This window comes from Chenopodium album, chromosome 3 (assembly GCF_948465745.1).
Source record: "Chenopodium album chromosome 3, dcCheAlbu1.1, whole genome shotgun sequence".
NCBI lineage: Eukaryota > Viridiplantae > Streptophyta > Magnoliopsida > Caryophyllales > Amaranthaceae > Chenopodium > Chenopodium album.
In genome coordinates, this window is record NC_137836.1 from 12,319,909 (window position 1) to 12,334,165 (window position 14,257).

Here is a 14,257-nt window from a genome sequence, read left to right on the forward strand (position 1 = left end):
GTAACATTAGAGGATTTGCATTATTGAACTTACTGATTTACATGTACGTAGTATGTCGGTCGTTTTGTACAATGTTGCTTTTATATGGATTATTTGGCGTTTTATGTTGGATGTGTTGGGGTAGTTCATCCCAAGTCTCACATGGAAGGTGTAAGGAGATGAAGAGCTCTTTATCAGTGAGTGCACACTCTATTAGTATAAGGCCTTTTGGGAAGGTGTCAAAAAACAAATCCGTGCAGGTAAGGCCCGAAGCGGGCAATATTATACTAATATGGAGTGGAGTATGCGTGCGACTCATCAAGGTGGGTGACCTAGGTTGAACAAGTGGTATCAGAGTCGATGGTTCGGCAAGACAGACACAGGCGTTATGTATGTGGGACGATTTCCTCAAATGTGTGACTTCGCGATTGTGGTGTCTTGCGTATATTGTTATCTAGCTTGTAATATACGAAGTCACACCAATATAATCAAATGTGTGTTATCGCGATTGTGGTGTCTTGCGTATATTATGAGCAACAAGGAAAATCAAATCTTATCTAGCTTAGGAAACAAATTATCTTTTCCTAAGATAAACTAGAAAATATATCTTGCATAATCAAATAATATATCATAAAGATATTATCATATCTTTCCTAATAATTTATGATAAAAGGGTTGGAACTTAACATTATTTTATACCCATGATTAGACTGTGTCCTCTGCTTTATGACTCTAGGATAATTTATAAAGCATTATCAAACTCTCTCTCTCTCTTTTTTTTTTTTCTTTTTTTTTGGGAGATATCCTATTATTCTTCTTTAATAATTTATTGAAAAGATAATCAAGCAATTGGTTCCCTCAAAAAAAAAATCAAGCAGTTGGTTTTTTTTTCCCTTCTGAAGAAAAGATACAAGGAATCAGGGTTGTCTACTCTCGTTTTTTAAAAAAAAAGGGAAATTATCAATGGTACACCCAAGGTTCGGGCTTTTATCAATGGTACACCAACTTAGTTTTTGTTTATCAGCGGTACTGGTACACCCAAGGTTTAATACACTCATCTACAATAACCCTAACGTTAATCAAACGTTAATTAAAGGTTAATTTTAGGTTAATCCACTTAAAATGAAATGACTAATTTGCCCCCCTACTCAAAATACATTAAATCGCTCCTTTCAAACCTCAACTACCTATATTAAAAATTCCTAATTCAGAAGATCGTTCATCTTCTTCTTCCTTCTCACTCTCTCCCCTTTTTTTGCTACTGTGAGGTTCCGTAATCGACGGGCGAATTGAACAAAATTCTAGCAAATTCTGCACTTCATTGTTGATCGCTTAAGGTAAGTTTTCATCTGAGTTTTTGATTTTTTGACTTTCGCTTAGTTTTGGTAGTATATGAATTTTTTGTTTAAATGGTTGAATTTTGGTTTCCATGTACAATTGTTAGCGAATTATGGTTTAAATTATGCACAATGAGCCTGTGATTATTATTTGTTGCTTTATTGTTGTTTTTTTTGCACAAATAATTCGAATTGGGTGTGTTTGAGTAGATATATGTATGTTTGTGTGTGAAAAGGGAAAATCAGAAAGGAGGGAAACTATATATAGAGGAAGAGGGGGTGGGTAGGGTAGAGTACATAAAGGAGGGAAAAATGAAGAGGGGAAAAAAGGGAGGGAATTTTTTAAGTTAAAAAAATCGAATTAAACCCCAACTTAACCTTTACTTAACGTTTGTTTAACGTTAAGTGTATAGTTGATAATCGTGTGAAACCTTGGGTGTACCGCTGATAAACAAAAACTAAGTTGATGTACCATTGATAAAAGCCCGAACCTTGGGTGTGCCATTGATAATTTCCAAAAAAAAAAAAAAAAAAAAAAAAAAAAAAAAAAAAAAAGAAATTGAGGTAATAGAAAAATGTCATATTATTAATCTTTCTAAGGTCTGTTACACGAGTGCTTCCTTTGACCAAACTACTTCCTAGCAATATAAACTTCCCAATATATTATCTTAATACTCCGTACATGAAACCCAGTGATAAGTGTACGATACCAAAGCAAAGATTTCAAATTTTCAATATATGGAAGTTCTGCAATACTCAGTTTCATCATTCACTTTTGTTTTCGTTCTTAGTTCTTACCGTTACATGTCTTTTTTGTCCCAAAACATCAGGGTGATAATTGCTTCATTATTCCATATTTCCATGAAGCCTGATTTAGTTCTTTTTTGCCATGTTTATCCCATCAATTCCCTCCCACCCTGCCCCCATTATCGTGCTCACTGCTCAGGGAAGATAAGAGTAGTGTGGAAAGACATAGATATTGTTCTTTACAATCTTGATTATCTGAACAATTTTTCATGGGTAGCTAAGGGGAAACACAGGATGGTTGCTGTTGCAGTAAAACATGTGTGATGCAGGCTCCTCAAAATTTTCTAAACCAATTCCACCTCAAGTTTAGTTGACCTTCTACTTTTCAATTTCATACACCCTAGCTTGATATGCGAATTTTACAAATTACAACAGTGAGCATTTTTTAGAGCGCTACAAGAATGGCACACCTTGGATGAGGGCCGATTAGAGAGCCTACCTATCAACGGAAAACCTCTGGATCCTACTACCAATCTTCATACAGCTCCTGATGAGTACATTCTATATCGAATTCTCACAACAAATAGGTGAGCATCAAGCTCGACAAGCAGACAAGTAATGAAGCTGCTGAATGGCTGTCAGCATTACAAATGTATGGACATACGAGATTAATGCAAATGATGCTAAACAGACAGGGTGCTTCGACCTCTTTCATACCATGTAAAAAAAAGGACTATAAGTTACTAAATAACGTAGCAAAATCCAAAACAAAGTATGCTATTGTCATCATGAAGAAAAAAAAAAAAATCAAGTATGTGTTTTAGCTTCACTGCAAATTTTAGAATCAGTTTTCTTTTCACGAGTTTGCTCTGGAATCCATCTAGAGATTATTCGTGGTTCTATTTCATATTTCTCCAAACACACTGGAGAGTTGTCTTTACTAATGCCTAGGACATGTAAAACTAGCAAAGTCTTAGCAACACCACCACACAGCCGAATTGTACCATACAAATCAGACCACAACTTCAGCCGTCCACTGGAGTTCTCATTTCTCTCGGATAGTACAAGAACAGCATATTCTGAATGGACCAAAGCTGGATGGTGGCGATAAGCAACATAATCAACACCGTATTGGGATCCCGACCTAACTACCCAATTGTTCATTCTTAGATGGGCATATGCTTTGAAATACTCCGGAAACATTTCAACTTTTGAAATCATAAATTGCCACAGGTCCTCAAAAGTTTTCACAACACCGTCGTCTCCCACAATCTTCAAACACTTCAATGCATAACATAAGTAAAAGGCCTCTTGTAAAGTAAATTCATACCAATATTGATCATTTTGGCTGGTTACAATAACCCGACCAAAACATGCACGGTTTAGAAGTTCAGATTGTTCTGTATTTGCTTCAAAAAGCACCCTACATCCAGATATAGATCCGCTGCATTCTGATGTGGCTAAAGATGATTGAAGTGCTGAAACTATTCCCGACATTGGTTCAGCAAAAGCTTTTGCTTCCGCATCTTTCCCTTTCCACCGCAAACCCATTTCTTCTATTCAGAACAAGAATTCAGTCATGTGCATCAACAAATTCTAATGTCAGCTTGATGATTGTAAACTTGAACTTACATCCATTTCAACCTAGCTGTAAATGGAAAGAAAAATAGAGTAACTAACATGGTGGTCAGCAAGAGCATAATTTTTCACAATGACAAGCAGTAAGGCATTCAAGCAAAGCCAATGCATATTTTTTTAACTAATTAAGATAAGAAAGAGGATCTTTATCACAATTCATGCATCAAGTCACAATAGACGAGGGCCTCAATTTTGTAACCCCCTTCCTAACAAATCCTAAGACAAAGATAAGAAAAATTGGGTTATACTTCAGTTGTTTTACTATTTAGAAGGTAATTCACTAAAAGGCGTAGTTATTCATCATCTTAGCTTATGTTTCATAACTGCAGTATTGAAGAGATGAGGCATGCTAAGGATAAACTCTTCAGCAGTCAGACTATTGGCTAACAAACTACTCTTCAGCAAAACAGGTTCAAGCACACATTATGCCTGCCAGGTCTATCCGTGTACCAGATCCAGGAAGCAGGGCAGCTGCCCCGGGAGAAAAAATGTCCATTTCATATTTCCATTCTAATGTAAAGGTCATAAACAAGAGCCTACAACACCTTGGCAATCAAATCTGACTCTATTATCAAAGTAGGCTCCAATAATCACATGAAGTGCACATAAAATCCTTCTCGATTGATAACACCAATATAAATTGCACATAGCAATTTAGCAAAATAATAGCAACAAGATTGCTCATCACTTCAAGAACCCTAAATTGACTACTTTGACAATCACATGGAGATCCAAAAGGGGGGTAAGTGCGCAGTAATTACAACCAATAGCTCAATAATTAACATACTAATTGATTCAAAAAAAAATCCGTAGTATATACTAATAATCTAATACAAAGGTTCGTCACAAGTTTACATATAACCAATTCATAATCTAATCAAGGGCTTACATTCATAAACAAGTCATTCTCTAAAAAAGTAATTAGAGTATCATACAACAACCCATCTCCCATGTCATTGGGACATATGCTTTTGATTTCGAATTTCTAATATGATTTTTTATAAGTTTGATTAGAGCCAAATTTATACATAATCTAACTTAATTTTAATCAATTAACACCAAAAAAAAAGCATGCATAAACTTTAAAATCCAATAATACAGCAATTAGAGCAATCAATTCAATCATATTCACATACAACAAATTTGGATGCGAAACTAATCTTAATTAATCAAATTCAAGCCTAAGGCCTAACCCAAAGGGAGAACATTGAATATCAACAAATTAATAAATCAGCATGTTATTCCTATATCAATTGAGTATTTAAAAAAATTAAATTTTAACCCCTGTAATACTATAATAATTAATAGATTAACCAACAAATAACCTTTCATACCATCAATTAATCATCTGACGCAATACAAATTGATTTGGGATTGTATGAAACTAAACCCTAGATTATAAAAATTAAATTCGATGATTTTAAAAAGAAAATGAATCATACCTGAGAAGGTGGTTCAATGGAGATTTTTGAGGATGCTTCAATGGAGAGGAGAGAACAAGAGTGAAAGGGTGAATCAAAAAGTGAAAAGCTTGAAGCCTGAATGGAGCAGTATTACACTGTTACTGTAAAGTCTGTAATGCCTTCATGAGTTAACAGAGTAATCTCGCCCCCTTTTATTTTTTATTTTTATTTTTTTTATTTTTTTATTTTTACAATTAATCACGTGCTGCTACATGTTGGTTTTTTAACGATCTTGTTAATGAGCGTCTTGAGATGGAAAAGTATTGGCGTATAGAGTCTATGTGCAATGAAACAAATAGACCCTAGTAAAATTTAACATTGACTCCTCATGAATATTTTAAAACAGTACTCCATACTAGTATTACTTTTAAAATGCATATTAAATTTCCTCAAAAAAAAATTTATGTGTAAATCAGTGTAATTACTGTTTATACTTCTTTATAGTTATATAATTCCATGATTTTGGAATGATCCTTAGCTTCTTTTTTTTTTTTTTTCTCTTTTTTTTTTTTATCAAATCACCTTTGTATGATTGTATCGTCTTCCTTCTCATATGTTTTATAGTTTGTTTTGTCTAAAGTATGCCCACATGACTACATGAGCCATGAGCTGACCATGAACATATACATATCTAATTTGATCAGAGAAGAACATTGACTTCACTTATGAATTGGAAGAACATTGACTCCTCACCCATATTTTTATGAATTGTTAGAATGTTTATCACTCTTATGAATTGGAAGAACATTTACTCGTTTTATGAGTTTGAAATTAATTTCGAGTCAAATTTGGGAGATAAGAATTGAACATTGATGGGTTGTACTTGATTAAAAAAAACAGCCAACCCGATAAATATCGGTTTAGGATAGTGTTTTTGAGCCCAAAATTTAGTCCTAACCTAACTCGGTTCATGATCACCTATTCACCATTAGTTGAACTTGACATTGTGATGTGTCACATTAGGTTAAATATTGGGCTTGACTCAATCACGGATGTACGATTATCCCTAACTAAATGCATATTTGGGCCTAAGATATAACCTTTATAATGCACCTAGTCCTAATTTTGTGTTTGAATAGAACCTTTATAGGAACTGACAGACTAAAGTCGTATCACCCAATCAAAAGTAATTCCTAAAACCACTAACTAAAATAGATAGGGAAGTAGGGTCGAATCCACAAGATGTTCTTTTATTTCTAATAAATTATTATAATCTAAATTATCAAGTGACCAAATTATTTTTATGAGAATTAAACTAAGGAAAATAAATAAACTAAAGCAAATTAAACTAGGGAGAATAAAAGTAGGGAGAAATCAATAAATAAAAGCCTAGGGTATAGGTTCACCAATAATTAATACTCCCGGATAAAACATAACAACCAATTATCAATGCATAGATTATCCAGTTTATAAAGGGCTTTCACTACGTATTATAATTACAGTATTAATCTACCGGTATTAATTAAATTGCATCTCTCGAATCTTGACTTAAACATTTATAAATTAATATGTCTATTGAAACTAAGCCTAAATATCAATTCTCATCTCTTGAATCTCGAATCAATATTGCATAACTCATACAATTAAACCTGCGAAAATCTAATTGCATAGCATTATAATAATCAATAGAAAATTAACTCACAACATTAACAATCAACCATAATAATTTATTCTTTCATATTAATTATGGATCCCCAAGAACCCTAGAGTTAAACTACTCGCACATGATTAAAATTAAACTAATGAAAGCAATTAAAGAAAGCAAGATTAAAAAAAACAATAATAATAATAATAATAATAATAAGAGGGTAAATCTGCAACGGAAATATGGGCAGCCAGTCCATTATTTACCCAGGTTAGTACGGCCCCTTCTAGCAGTTTTGTTGAACGTTTCTTGTGGTGTTCGAAGAATATGTCGAAGGAGGAGCTTTTGTCTGTTGCTTCTCTTTCTTGGGCATCTTGGCATTGTAGAAATAAAAGTATTTTTGAGCAAGAAGATTTTAATGCTATTGATGTGGCTCGGGGTTGGGTAAAATATGTGAAAGAATGCTCTGAGTATGCTGTGAAGACTGCCCCTGTATCTGCCCCTGCATCGAACAATTTGGCAAATTCTTGGTGCTGTCCTGCGCGTGGTGTGGTGAAGGTGAATTGCGATGCGCACTTGGGTCTGAAGACCGGGTTGGGTGTGGTGCTTAGAAGTGAACAGGGGGGAATCCTTGCTGCTGCTGTACGAGTGATTGGGGCTGGTTGGGATGTAGAGACTGCCGAGGCAGCAGCGTGCAGGTATGGCTTGCAAGTGGCGAAGAGATTGGGTTATGATCACATTCACCTGGAGTCCGACGCAGCAAATGTGTTAAAGGCAGTAAACATGAATACAAAAGGCTTCTCTCCAATCTACCTACTGTATGATGATATATCTAGATTAGCTTCGTACTTTTCGGTTTACTCATGTTAAGCGAGCGGGTAACTCCCTAGCCCATTGTAATGCTCGATGGGATACTAGGGATTGTAATGAACGTGTTTCTCTTGGTCCTTTTCCCCAAAGCCTGACAACTTTGGCGGAAATTGATCTCCTCTAATATTAATCCGCAGCGTTTTTCAAAAAAAAAAAATAATAAGAGGGTAAAAAGCAATAGTAATGAAAATTGGAGAATAGTAATTGGAGAAGAAGTAGAATAAAAACATAAAACAAAGCAATGCATAGTTCCTGTAGGCGGATGCACGATCCGCATGGTGTCCGCATGGTGCATCCCTTTTTTCTTTTTTTTTTTTAAAAAAAAAAAAACGAAAAGAACATTGTATAGAAATGTAAAGAACATTTACTTAAAGTAAAAAAGAACATGTTATAGATTTTTACATTGTATAGAAATGTAAAGAACATTCAGTTAAAGTGAAAAGTACATGTTATAGAATGTTAAATAATGTTCTTTATCTTCATGTTCTTTGATTGTTAGTATAATGTAATTTTATTTGTAACATAATGTTAATTGTTTATTTTGAAATATTCTTTGAATTTTGTCTATAGATTATAGTGGTTGAAAAAAATAATGTTCATTACATTAAATTATCATTATAGGTGATAAAATTCGGGTCGGGACGAGCCTAAACATAATATCTCAAGCCCAAACCTGGAAAATATAGCGGGTTATTCGGGCTTCTTTGGGTCGGGTTTGGATTTCTAACTAAAAATGCATTTTTAGGCTTGCCCAAACCCGCCTAATTTTCGGGTCGGGCTGAAGTTAACCACCTCTAATTATCATGTTCTTTATTAGTATTACGGATGTTCTTTAGATATATATAAAGAGCATAAAGTTTGATTTTTTTTTTTAACAAAATAACTATATGTTTTTTACAAAATAACTATATGTTCATTACAATACAAATATATATGATGCTCTTTATAAAACAGCTAGATGTTCTTTATAAAATAATTGTATGTTCTTTAATTTTTAATGCATCCGCCTCCAAAGTATTTAAAAGTATATAAATCTGATAACAAAACTAAGCGTAAAACAAAACTAAAAATAAAACTAATAATACGAAAACTATCTAATCTAAAAGCTAATCTAAGAAAATTGCCTAACACAGTAACACCTACGTACTGCTACTATACCCTTTTTATAAGGATTATGAATCTTTTAAAAGTCAACTAACAAGAATCCTATTAGTGAAAAAGCTGCCAAAAGAAATCTAGTAAACGAAATCCCACAATAAGCCCAACAATGACGCGTTTCCACGGCCCAGATGACGCTCACCCAATTGAGCCCGACAAGGCGACAACATCACGCCCAGCAGCTCCATGGATCTTCCATTTTCTTTGAGCCCAATACTTAACTTAATTGATTCATGTACTAACTTGTAATAACTTGGACTTCTTCATCAATTGAGCCCTTAATCACCAAACCAAACTCCTTTGACTAGGTCTTGGGCAATTAAACTAAGGTCATAAAATACGATCAAACTCCAATATCTTCATAGTAGCTTAATAAGTTTGGAAATTATCATAAACCTGCAAATTCCTACAAAGTATTATTAACTCTACAAAAGCACTAGAAAACGTATATTAGTAATAAAAATAAATCCGCAGAGCTCAAATAAGCACAAATATGACCGTGGGACAGGAAATAAAATACATATAAAATAGAATCATCAATAACATAGACTTGGGTTTAAGCTAGAATCTTTTCGGGCTCCTAAATCTAAGAACGTAAATGGGAGTTAGATTAAATATAAATATAATGAGTTCGATATAAGATTAGATTGGAGGGACCATGTTTGGAATTAGAATATATAGGTTGGGTCCAAATAAAACATAGGACTTAACTTACATAGATGGAATAGAATTTGGTCTAAAGGTGATCAACTACAGTCCAGTTAGAAAAAGGACGGGTTTAGACAAGTTAAAAAAGTGCATTTTAAATTAAAAACCAAAACTCGACCTAAAAGCCTGCTTTGACCCGACAAACCCAATATCTTTTAATTAGTGAACACTAGACCCTAGGGTAGGTAGGACACCCTACACCCCCTCTAAACGCATCATTTAGAGTACTACCCACATCCTCCACTAACTTTCATTTTATCTCTCCTCACCCTTTTTTACATTCTCTCTCCACACCCATTTCTCTGCAAGTTTCTCTCTTTTCAAAAGCTTTAATTGTAAAATTGTTTTTTAATTATTAAAAAAAAAACTTCAAGCACTATGAAATTCAATAAAACAAGGCGCAAAATCTGAAAAAGTAAGTTATTTTGTTTAAATTTGGAATGAAAAAGAGTATAAACCCTAGGTTTTACTAAATTTTTTTGTTGCGATGTATTTCGAAAATGTAATCGAAACATCCCATGAAAATTGTATATCAATGTAAGTATTATACTATAATCTTAGTAATTTTTAATTGAAAAACTAGTAAATTATATCAGTACATTCTTCAGTTTTATTTGCAGAGCGAAGAAAACCGTTTCAGAGAAGAGAAACAAAGATTATAGTTCGTAGTTTTTTTGTTATTATTTCTTTAATTTTTTTATTTTTATAAATGTTCATTTTCATTTTGTTAAATGTTCATTTATAGGTTAGTATAACGTCATTCACATTTTAATAAATGATAAGTGTTCATTTTCATTATATATAAATGTTAATTTACGTATTGATAAATGTTCATTTTCATTCTCATTCATGATCATTTCATTTTTAACAAGTAAAAGCATTAATTTTAAAATAAACATGTGCATATACTTAAAAGTTCATTTTTATACTACTAATTAAAGCACCCAATTATATCATGAACTAGTTATTTTTTACAAATTTAATAAGGAATTTCAATAAGAGTGTGTGCTATATTGTAGTTGTCATGGAAATGATTCTTACAATTACAATAAAGAGTGTGCTACCTTCAAAATTTTTCAATAACAAGTACAAAAATTATAAATTTTATACATTTTTCATCTATAACAATGCTCCTTAATTAAATGTTCAATTATAAATAATTGTAAGTTTATTTACAACTATTAAATAAATATGTTCAGTTTTGAAATATTATATGTTCAATTACAAATATTAATTAAATATGTTCATTTTTGAAATATTATATGTTCAATTATAAGCAATTGTATGCTCATTTACAACCATTAAATAAATATTTTCATTATTTTGGAAATATTATATGTTCAATTATACATAATTTGTATGTTCATTTACAACTATTAAATAAATATGTTCATTTTTATTCAAAAAAAAAAAATGTTCATTTTTAAAATATTATATGTTCAATTATAAAATTATACGAGTATACTGTTTATAAAAAAATTTAAAAATTATACACTTCTCATTAAAATCAGAAGCAAGCTTTATCAATGGTGATTTGAGCTTCTTTATGTTTTCCCTGCTTCTTAATCCTTTGCACTTTCCCCCTCTAACCCACTCAACTAATTAAGCCACAATAACCACTATTGCCTCATTGCCTGGCCCCACGACCACTGTTGTCTCATTGTCGCCGCTACCACCGCTGCCACAATAACCACCATCATCTCGCCACCACCGATGCCATAACAACTGCAATTTGTTTGTAATTGCTTCGACGAGGCTTGCAATTTGCTTATTGTGTTGATTGCTTGTGAGTTAGGATCATTAATTCATTTTTTAGTTTTTTGAAACAAAGGATCATCAATTGCTTTATTATAATTGATACCATGAAAATCTCTTCACACTCTTTATTTTATACGAGTACAATAATTTTTACATGGAATTGAAACTCAAAACATTGAATTAACTTGCAATGGTATATAACAAAAAAAGGAAAAAAAAAAAAAAAAAAGTAAACACAAAAAAGAACTAAATGACGTCACTTGGGGTGGGGGGTGTAGGTAGCACAAGCTACACCAGGGTGTAGTGTAAAATTTTATACTATCTCCGTTAACTTTACGGATGTAGTATCTTTTTATGGATTTAGGCAGGAGATATGATATTAAAGCCCAACCTGATTTAGTTAATGGGCTTATACTTAATTTCGAATTTATGGGCTTCTTACTGAGATTTTGACTTGAGAAGACTAAACATTAGGTTAGACACTATATATGGTTAGCCAGGAGGTTAGACAATACGGAGTACATAGTTTGACTCGGTACATGACTAATTAGAATGAGGCTGTGAGCTTGTCAAAAAAAAAAAAAAAAAAAAAAAAAAAAAAAAAAAAGAAGAATTAGGCGGTGAGAATTGCTTAGATTGACATATGGAGTCTAACTTGGATTGAATGGAAAGACAAGTTGACTAGTTAAAGCTTAGAGATCACGAGCTAGGTCAGCCTATACTATGGCCAAATTTGGCCCAAGTCTTCCATCTGGGCCTAACTACAGGCCAACAATAGTACCCAAATCCACTGTTTTGGGCCAAAAATAGCAGGTTCTCAAGGCAAAAATTGTACTTGTATTAAAAAATTGTATAAGACAACGAATCGAAAATGTGCCGAATTGTTATATTTATGTATTTGGATTCTTAGCTCTTTCCCAATTAATTCTTGTTTGGTTTTTTTAAAATTCGTTTTCATTATCGTTCATTGTCAATTGTAGATGTCGTAGGACTTTTTTTATCAATGAAATTTAGTGTCCTTTAGGACTTCTTTCAAAATTAAATTAAAATAAAATAAAATAAAGTTAGATTGCCCAAAACCTAAAAAAGGGCTAAGCCTAAAATTTGGGGCCAAAACATCTGCTCAAACCATATATATTTCAGGCTGGGCTTGTTTTGATCAAGTCTAGGACTGATTCTGACCTCTAAAGTCCAAACTTCAGTACAATACGAGTAGATAAGATATGAATTCAATACATCTTGCAAAATTAGTATTAGGGCATGTTCTCATTGACTGAACTGAATTGAACTGAATATTTTATGAGAATAGGAAATTAGGAGCTGAACTGAATTAAACTGAATATTTTATGAGAGAAGGAAATTAGGAGCTGAACTAAACAGAACTAAACTTATTAGAGCTGAACTGAACTGAATTGAACTAAAAATAATCTAATGAGAACAAGGCCCAAGTTTTTAGTTCTTATCTAATCATGATACATGTAACTAGTCTCAAATGTAAAATCTCTCATTATTACAATGGCACAGGACATTTTCCAGGCCAAAAACTGGTTACAATATATATATGGCGTTACATATTCTACTTCTATTTTACCACTAATGATCTCCACTTAATTAGTACATACACTGATACACATAAACTGTATAAAACATCCACTGATCCCACGCGCCCCCAACACTACTGCACATGCATACTAGTACTATTAAAAGGTAAAAACACTCTTAAATTAGTTAAAACTTAAAACCAAGTATTATACTATTATCCATATAATACCAGCTAAAATCCAGCAATTTATGAATAGTTAACCATGATTAGGGGGAGTCACAAAGCTACCTCCTCCACCACTCCCTCCATGAGCACCCCCAGCTCCATACCCGTACCCGCCGGCACCACCACTGCTTCCAGACCCATACCCGTACCCTGACCCAGAGCCCGACCCAGACCCGGACCCATACCCAAACCCGTAACCCCGTCCGAAACTGGTAGGGGAATGGCTTGAACCATACCCATATCCCCACCCGCTTCTAGGCCCGGCCCCCCAACCCCATCCATAATCCCAATTCGGGCCGTGGGCTGAGCCCGTGGCGCCTGTTGGTGTATCCTCATTGCCTTGGTTGTTAACTTCTGCTAAGGGTGATGAAACTGTGCCCGGTGTTGTTGTCGTCGCCGTCCCCTCCATTCTCCGACCTCGGCTTTCGCCGAAGCTGTTATAGCGAGCTAGAGATGTTGTAGCAAGCATGAAAAAGAGCATGTGTAAGATGGCGATTTTGGTTTTATAATGATACATTTTGAACGATTGTTTGTGTAGTGATAGATGTTTTTTGTAAGTTAATACTTATTGGAAAGCTAATGTGAAGCTACATATATATAGTAGGAAGTGGGAAGGAGGTGACATTGTGATAAAGAAGAAAGTGAACTTTTTTTAGGTGTTGTTTAAGCTTGTGGTATGTGAGTTGGTTAAAACTTTCATATGCCCTATTTTGGTAGGTGTTGTAAACGGAGGGTTGTGAGACAATGAAATTATGTCTCGCAAGGGCATTATAGGCATTTCAGACGTCATTTTAGAGATGTCTCATTGAGCTGTTAAAACATACCACTGGAACTTCAGTGGTACAAAATACACTCTCAGTGGTATAAAATGTAGTCTCAGTGGTACTCAAAAAGATTCAACTAGAGTTTCAGTTGAACAAAATATAGACTTAGTGGTAGTGGTCCTGTCAAATTTTTGTCCGTTTTGCACGTGAAGTGGGGCCCACACTACTTTTTTCACTCCTCCTATCTCTCTCCACATTTCTCTCTCTTCATTGTACTTTTTATTTTTTTAATAGTTGTGAGACACTTTACTATGTCTCACAACCCTACAATTTTACTTCCTCCTATTTTGGTTAATGCACTTGCATGGATGATGGGACTCTCTCTATGTATTTACCATCACTTTTTTTTTTTTTTTTTTGACACACTTTAATTATCATACTGTCTTTATTTAATTGACACACTAAATAATTAATTCTTTCTC

At 33.6% G+C, this 14,257-nt stretch overlaps 2 protein-coding genes and 1 pseudogene across 3 annotated transcripts; 1 reads left to right on the forward strand and 2 right to left on the reverse strand.

Moving 5' to 3' along the window:
• Positions 1–2,831: 2,831 nt before the first annotated feature.
• Positions 2,832–5,350, reverse strand: LOC145611635 (tRNA-splicing endonuclease subunit Sen2-1 pseudogene; annotated as a pseudogene). The gene is made up of 2 exons (XR_014106421.1): positions 5,144–5,350; positions 2,832–3,711 (listed from the first exon to the last, which is right to left on the reverse strand). The product of XR_014106421.1 is annotated as a tRNA-splicing endonuclease subunit Sen2-1 pseudogene (transcript).
• A 1,726-nt stretch (positions 5,351–7,076) lies between these two features.
• Positions 7,077–7,619, forward strand: LOC145624844 (uncharacterized). Its single transcript, XM_081677933.1, has one exon. The coding sequence runs from the start codon at positions 7,077–7,079 to the stop codon at positions 7,617–7,619; it is 543 nt and encodes a 180-aa protein (XP_081534059.1).
• Positions 7,620–12,615: 4,996 nt separating this feature from the next.
• On the reverse strand, positions 12,616–13,665 carry LOC145611644 (uncharacterized). Its single transcript, XM_081666992.1, has one exon. It carries the CDS (start codon positions 13,526–13,528, stop codon positions 13,043–13,045), a length of 486 nt encoding a protein of 161 aa, XP_081523118.1. The 5' UTR covers positions 13,529–13,665; the 3' UTR covers positions 12,616–13,042.
• Between the last annotated feature and the right edge of the window lie 592 nt (positions 13,666–14,257).